This window comes from Phaseolus vulgaris, chromosome 1, assembly GCF_000499845.2.
Source record: "Phaseolus vulgaris cultivar G19833 chromosome 1, P. vulgaris v2.0, whole genome shotgun sequence".
NCBI classification, from domain to species: Eukaryota; Viridiplantae; Streptophyta; class Magnoliopsida; order Fabales; family Fabaceae; genus Phaseolus; species Phaseolus vulgaris.
Genome location: NC_023759.2, coordinates 19,028,818 through 19,036,058, shown reverse-complemented (window position 1 = coordinate 19,036,058; position 7,241 = coordinate 19,028,818). Strand labels below are relative to the sequence as shown.

Genomic DNA, 7,241 nt, shown 5'->3' with positions numbered 1-7,241 from the left:
AACAATGTACCATCTTCTTGGGATTACTTCTCCATCGAGAATTTCCAATCGATATGCTTCGTTGCCCAACACTTTTATGATCATGTAAAGTATAAAAGTTTGGTGTTGTATTGCCTTTTACTGGTGAGCTACGATAGGACATCGACATAATCATTCGTCATTCTCGACGCATGAGTTATGGCAAATTTGTCAAAGTGTTTTATCTTTGTTGTATGTATCTCCTTTTGTTTTGCCATAGAGTTAAAATTGAATTATACACTATGAATAATAATGTTTACTGGAATAATGATTGTAGACTATGAACTAGTACACCATGTAAGTTCCCAAGAAAGAGAGGTGAGAGTTAAAATTTAGTTATACACTGTGAATAATAATGTTTACTGGAATAATGATTGTAGACCGTGAACTAGTACTTCGGGTAAGTTTCCAGGAAAGAGAGGTGGGTCACCAATGGACGCGCTTAAATACCAAGTCTTTCCTTGCCAAAACTTTCGTAGACATGCACTTTTACACTACTACGCTCTATATCGAGTAACAAGAAGAATATATTTCTGATGTGAGAGATAATGAAAATGATGATAATGATTAAGCGACATCTCAACTTCTACTGAGTACTATAAAAATTATGGTTTGAAAAAAGTGAAAGAATAGAAGAAATATTGTACTATAATCACTTCCAAGTGATCTTTTATAACTTAAAAAAAAAGATAAATAATAATAATAATAATAATAAATAAATAAAAACATCTCATAAATTTATGAGTGTTATCTCATAAAATTTGTTTAACCTTATTATTTGAATTATATCTCACCAATTACAATTAAATATTTTTGACATCATATAAAAATAATAATCATTTATGTTATCTTTAGAATAATATGATAATAGATTTAAATATATTTGTTATTTTAATAATAATATGATAAAAGATTTAAATAATAACAATTATATTTGTTATTTTCATAATAATATCACAACAGATTTAAATGATAATTAGTCATTTATGTTATCTTTAAAATAATATGATAACAGATTTAAATAATAACAATTATATTTGTTATCTTTAGAATAATATCACAACAAACTTAAATGATAATAATAATTTATGTTATCTTCAGAATAATATGATAACATATTTAAATATATATGTTATTTTCATAATAATATGATTATAGATTTAAATAATAACAATTATATTTTTTATCTTTAGAATAATATCACAACAAATTTAAATGATAATAATAATTTGTGTTATCTTCAAAATAATATGATAACAAATTTAAATATATATGTGATTTTCAGAATAATACAATAACAAATTTAAAATATCACAACATATTTAAAATGATCATTTATGTCACAGATAGTTAGCTTGATCAGTTTTACCTGCCCCACGATGGGTGCCAAATGTTCTCGCTAACTGACGTGGATCGGGTCTTGTAAGTGGATTTTGGGTCTTCCTTATGTTGCTGCTTTGAGATGCTTAAAATTTACAGTGAAGGGAGATCCACCTGTTGACAACACTCTAACGATCAAGTCAGTAAGAGCATATAAATATGAGTATGGATGTAGTGTATGAAATTGCACTTACCTTTGTTCAGGGTCTTGAGGCCCTTTTATAGTACTCCTAGATCCTCCCTTTAGGAGTTAATAACCATGAAGATATTCTATTAATGTATCCCCTTTATTTTAGGGGTGTTGGCAAAGCATTATCTCTGACTATTTATTTTCATAAGATTTAGAGTAAATACATTCAGTTGTTTTATAGTTGCTACCCCTTTTTTAATATATTTTGTCAGCAGCTTGGGCCAACTCCATAACAAATCATTGGGCATGTTATCGTTTGAGCCGAGTTAAGTATTTAGATTTTTAAGTTAGGTGGGCCAGAATGGTATGCTTAAGTGTTTGGGTTAGACTTCAAACACGTTCAACCAGTACACTTACAAAGAGTTTTCTTTCTCTTAATATATATTACAAGATTCTTTTACTGATGGAGTTGTCTTCATCGGTAATTTTTTTATTATCGATAAAATTTATCGATGGATGATATCACTAGCATATTTTACCAACGAATTATGCTTCACGTTCAATTACTGACGGATTTTAACGATAAATATTGATTTGTGTTAAATTTCTTTTTTCAAATCTCAGATTCGTCGGTGAAATCCATCGATAATTACCAATGAACACAATTTCGTAGGTAAATTCTTTGATAATGTCATCTGTTGGTAATAAAAAAATTATTGACAAACATAAATTCGTAGATAATAAAAAAATTACCGACAAACATAAATTCATTGGTAATTTAATTTTTTTTGTAGTGTCTGTAAAAGAAATTATTGCTGATTTGGACAAGTTGTGTCTCACTAGCACAACTTTAAACAAAGAAGTCGTGTATGGAACACATGACTTCCATGCAGAGAGTGATTAATGTTGAAATCATGTCACAAGTTCATGATTTTACTTTTAACTTGTACTAAAGTCGTAACGTCCATAAATGACTTCAGTTATATTACTTTTGCACTTAAGTCGTGTGTTCATGCATGACTTTAATTCTATTACTCTACTAAAAAATTATTAAATAGAAACTAATTTTAAAAATAAAAAATAGTTAGTTGTTATATTGACTAAATTAAATATTATTTTAAAAATTAAAACAAATTATATTTAAATTAGTTTTTATTATTGATTAATAGTTTGTAAATTGATTTATAATTAGGATTGTATTATCTAAAATAGATTTAAAAGATTAAAATTGAACCATTTACGTGTCTTGGACGGCTAGTGTACACAAATGCGTTTAAAATTATGATTTCTTGCGCCTGTATAACACTGTCGTTTATTGAAATTATACTCCCATCATAATTTGTATAAGCTGCAACTCTGCATTGGTATATTGCTTTGTACGAAATTAAAACAATTAATATTTTAATCCCAATTTATATTTTAAATGGATTATGATTTTTAACTCCAGAATGATCCTGTATTGAGGAAGGGACATCTTGATTCACTTGAAGATATTAAAATTAAAAAAAAAATCCAAAACTTTAAAAGTAAAATATATATTTTTAAAATTTAATAAAATTAATTTTAATTTTTAAGTATAGTAATTTAATGTATAAATTATAACATTAAAAAAATAAGATGAGTTAATAAGTTTAAGGACTAATCCAATCTAAACCATCTGATGATATGAAACCTATAGGGTGATGAACCTTTTAAATTTAATCTTTATTTTGTTTCCATTTAAAGAAAAGAAAGCTAAGAAAATAGAAAGTGGAGTAGATCCAGAGGGAAAACGTTAAGCCGTTGGATGCAATCTTAGGAGCTAAGTTTTGAAAATGGAGATATAATGATTAAATATTCAATCAATAAGTGGCCTTGAAGTCCGTTACTGTTGTAACAAGTGGCCCAGAATTTTCCAACGGTTCCGTAATGCAAGCCTTTCTCATATACATGTAGAATTTGAAGATGATTGCACTAAGTAAATGAGATTCCAATTTCTACTAAAAAAACATTATGTCAGTGGTACCACACCATTTCATTTCTCAAAAGAAGGAAACTCCATATCAAATGGTCCAAGGTTATGGTTTTTTTTTTGTCATATTAATCACCAAAACATATCTAAAGTGATTGGGAAGTAACTGTTACATTACTCTCTGGTGGGGTTAGGTTAGGTTAGTCTTCTTGTGTCCCAATTTCAGTTCATCAAAAGCCCCAAAGGTTCCCCACTATAGTGGTCAAATAATTGAAAGGGGCGAATTGAAAACGATCAAGCCACTAAAGAATGGGCACTTTGTTTAGATTTTGAGGTCTTCTAGCATTTCATTGAATAGTTCCATCATATGGGTTTTTATGCTTCTTGTATACTTTTGTTAATTACCAATTTATAATTTAATTAATAGGGAAAGCTCATATTTTACAATCAACTTTTGTTAAACTAGTTATTTTCAATAAACATTTTAGTAGCAAAATACAGTGAGAGTCCATCATGATAGGTTGACAATCCACCAGTAAATTGTTTCATATTACACTATTAAAAGTAAGGAGGAGAAGAAATATTTTTTTTAAATGTGGACTCATGTGAGAAGATGGAAACAAAAGACTAAAGAGTTCTGGTGTGTAACAACCCAACACTGAAATGCTTCAAACTACAAAGTAGAAGGATAAATAATCTTTAAAAAAAAAATATTTAACACTAATTTTTTTCTCTCACTTCCACTTTACTACCTCTTTGATCATAAATTATTATGTTTTCTTAATAAAAATTAATATAAACAAAATATTTGTTTTTATCAAAAATGAGTTCGGGCACTACAACTCTGTTTATCATGAAACAAGTTTTCAGTTGGTTCCTCATGAGAGGGAGAGATCCACCTGCAAAAGATTCTTCAATGTTTACGTTGATAGGAGTATAAAGATGGTAAATTATTCATTTTATAAGAATTAAGAGTATGAAGTAATATATATTGTACTTCCGGGAGAGTGAATATTTAAACATTAATTAGGTGGTATCATTTGAGTGGATCACCGTATTTGGATTAGTTACATAACTTTTACTCATTATTTCATAAATAATCGTTCATCATTTAAAACTTATTGATTAAGTCGTTTTACTCAAATGATCATTGATGATAATAAAGCCTCGATTAAAGAATACATATAGTCACTCGAGTTCTTTGCAATTCTCCATCTTATAACCCATGAATACAATTTTAAAATAAAATAATATATTTTATTATATTAAGTAAATATGAATGCTACTCAACCTATTATTATTATAATTTTTTTTCTGAAATATGGATCAATGTGAGAAAATGGATAAATCTTAAAAGATTGTAAAGTAGACTATTGAGTTGTCTTGTCGAAGTAACATTTTTGAATATTAGAAGATATGAATATAAATTGGCACAGATAAAATAATTCTCAAATGTGAATTTATGACATCCCTAGTTAAGATGACAAAATGAAAATGATAGATTAGAAGATAATACAGTCGAAACTAAACTTCTTGAGTTAGATGGGTCAAATCTAAAACCATGGCATTAGTAAAAGGGAAAAACCTCCGCATATAGTTTCTGCCTACCAAAACACTGCAGCTTCGTATACATTGAGTGAAGCAGCAGTATTATTATCTCACACACCCTATCACCACAAGCCAAGTGTCACTGTGCCTTTTTCTTTTCTTAACCCTCACTCTTCCTTTAGTTAATTAAAGTGTACGTGTTTCCCTCACATCAATAAACAGCAAGCATCACTCTATGTACTCCTTCATCACCATCGCCTATATAAACCTGTGTACCCATCTTGTACTCTTTCGTCCCAAATTACTTTCTTTTGCGTTATTGACGTACATCTTTGTACACCAACAACAACAAAAATCTCTTCACACCATCTCCCTCCCTCTCAAAATCACCAACACCCTCACTTTTTGTTTCCTACCTTTGATTTCGTTCACTATCTCATTTCGGAATTGAGTTTCTATTGTTATTGTTATAGTTTTTTTGTTACTTCATTACTTGTTAGTTGTTAGTTAGTATTATCACAACACAAAGAGCAACATGAAGAACCGAGCATCAAGGTTTCTGAAGCAGATCATATCAAATCTGAGCTCAATGGCCAAGTCAAAAACCATGGCTTTGAAGTCCAAAACTAACGCCGTACGGGCTCGTTTGCTCATATTCTCACTGATGAAGAACAAAAGGTTCTTGATGAGTTCCCTCTCTGAAAAGTTCCATTCTGTGTGGGGGAACGATTCTCAGTCCAAGGATGATTGCTTATTGGAAGAGGGCAGTGAAGAAAGCAAGGCCATAGTGTTGTACAACAATTCACACTCCTACGAGGCCTTGCCGAACCCCTCTGAAACCCTAGTGGTTGAGGAGCAAGACCAAGAGTGCTATGAAGGTTACTACAACTATGATGGCGATGATGACAAGTACCCGGATCTCACACACACCCTTTTTGATTCTGAGGATTTGGATCTTGGAGGATCCGTGATTGACTTGGTGAAGAATTCAAAGGAAGAGGCAGGGAAAGAGTTTAAACTGGAGGATGAGATTGACTTTGCTGCTGACCTTTTCATCATGAAGTTCCGCAGGCAAATGGTGTTGCAGAAGCAAGAGTCATTCAAGAGGAAGAGGGAAATGCAGGAAAAGGGTGCATGAAGTTGAAGCCTGATTTGGTTGGTTATATATTTATCATGTTTGGCTCAACAACCCAAGCTCAACCCTGTCATCTCCCTTTTTCATGGTTTTTATAATAAGGGAGAGACCAACTAGCGTGGTAAATTACAAATATAATTCTGGTACTTAACTGCTTTAATTATGACAACAATAACCCACAACTGACCAGGGTGAATGGATTTTGTTCTTTCTATTTTTGTAATCTTTTTTTTTTCATTTTTACTGTGGATGGTTCCATAGGGTACTTCATCCATGTTCGCTCTTCAGGTGGTACAATAAAAGAAAGAGAACAAAATTTGGAAGATGTTATTGTGTTACTTGTAGATGTTGTATTGGTAAAGCACAGATGTTGGTGCTTCAACTCTGTAAATCTGCAACCATTGCAGCAGCATATGAACATATGAACCCTCTATCATGAAGCCAAAGCTAATTGATGTATATTCATATATCATCATATATAAATAGTAATATAAATTAAATTTGAATGCACCCATTTCCCTTTTTTAGGTAATTAATTACATGGTTGTTGTTCTAGAATGAAGAAAAAAGTAAGTATTGGGATGGAAAAAGTGTTCCATACTGCACGAGGAAAAATGGCCCTACATACAGCTAATTGTAGCATAACTAATGTGACAGAAAGGTGCAAAAGGTTCTACACTGCACCAAATATGCAGTGAAGGAAACAAAGCAAAGAGAGAATATTGTGCATCAAAAGGTGCAAGCAAACACCAATAGTCTAGCTGGGAATGACATTGATTAACTGCTTCCTTTCTTGAAAGCTTCCTAAAGTTCTTAAATCTTTATTTATTTTTCTTCGCTCCTAATTAAGCTTCATTTTGTAAATGTTTACTTCCTTTTCCCATTGTGTTTGAGATGATGAAGATGAAGTACTATGTTTTTGGGCTGATCTATGGATGCATTGGGGAAATTTAATAATGTCTCTTTTAACAATTAATTTTTAGTTTTGGGAGAATTAGGAGGATATAAAAAGAAAAAATATCTTCCTTTGTTTAAGTCCCAAAAAAATGGAGAATATAATCACTTTATTCTCTTGATTT

The 7,241-nt window shown here is 30.7% G+C and overlaps 1 protein-coding gene across 1 annotated transcript; it reads left to right on the top strand.

The window, feature by feature from the left end:
• Positions 1–5,258: 5,258 nt before the first annotated feature.
• LOC137813738 (uncharacterized) lies at positions 5,259–6,672 on the top strand. Its single transcript, XM_068616152.1, has one exon. The coding sequence runs from the start codon at positions 5,563–5,565 to the stop codon at positions 6,163–6,165; it is 603 nt and encodes a 200-aa protein (XP_068472253.1). The 5' UTR covers positions 5,259–5,562; the 3' UTR covers positions 6,166–6,672.
• The last annotated feature ends 569 nt before the right edge of the window (positions 6,673–7,241 follow it).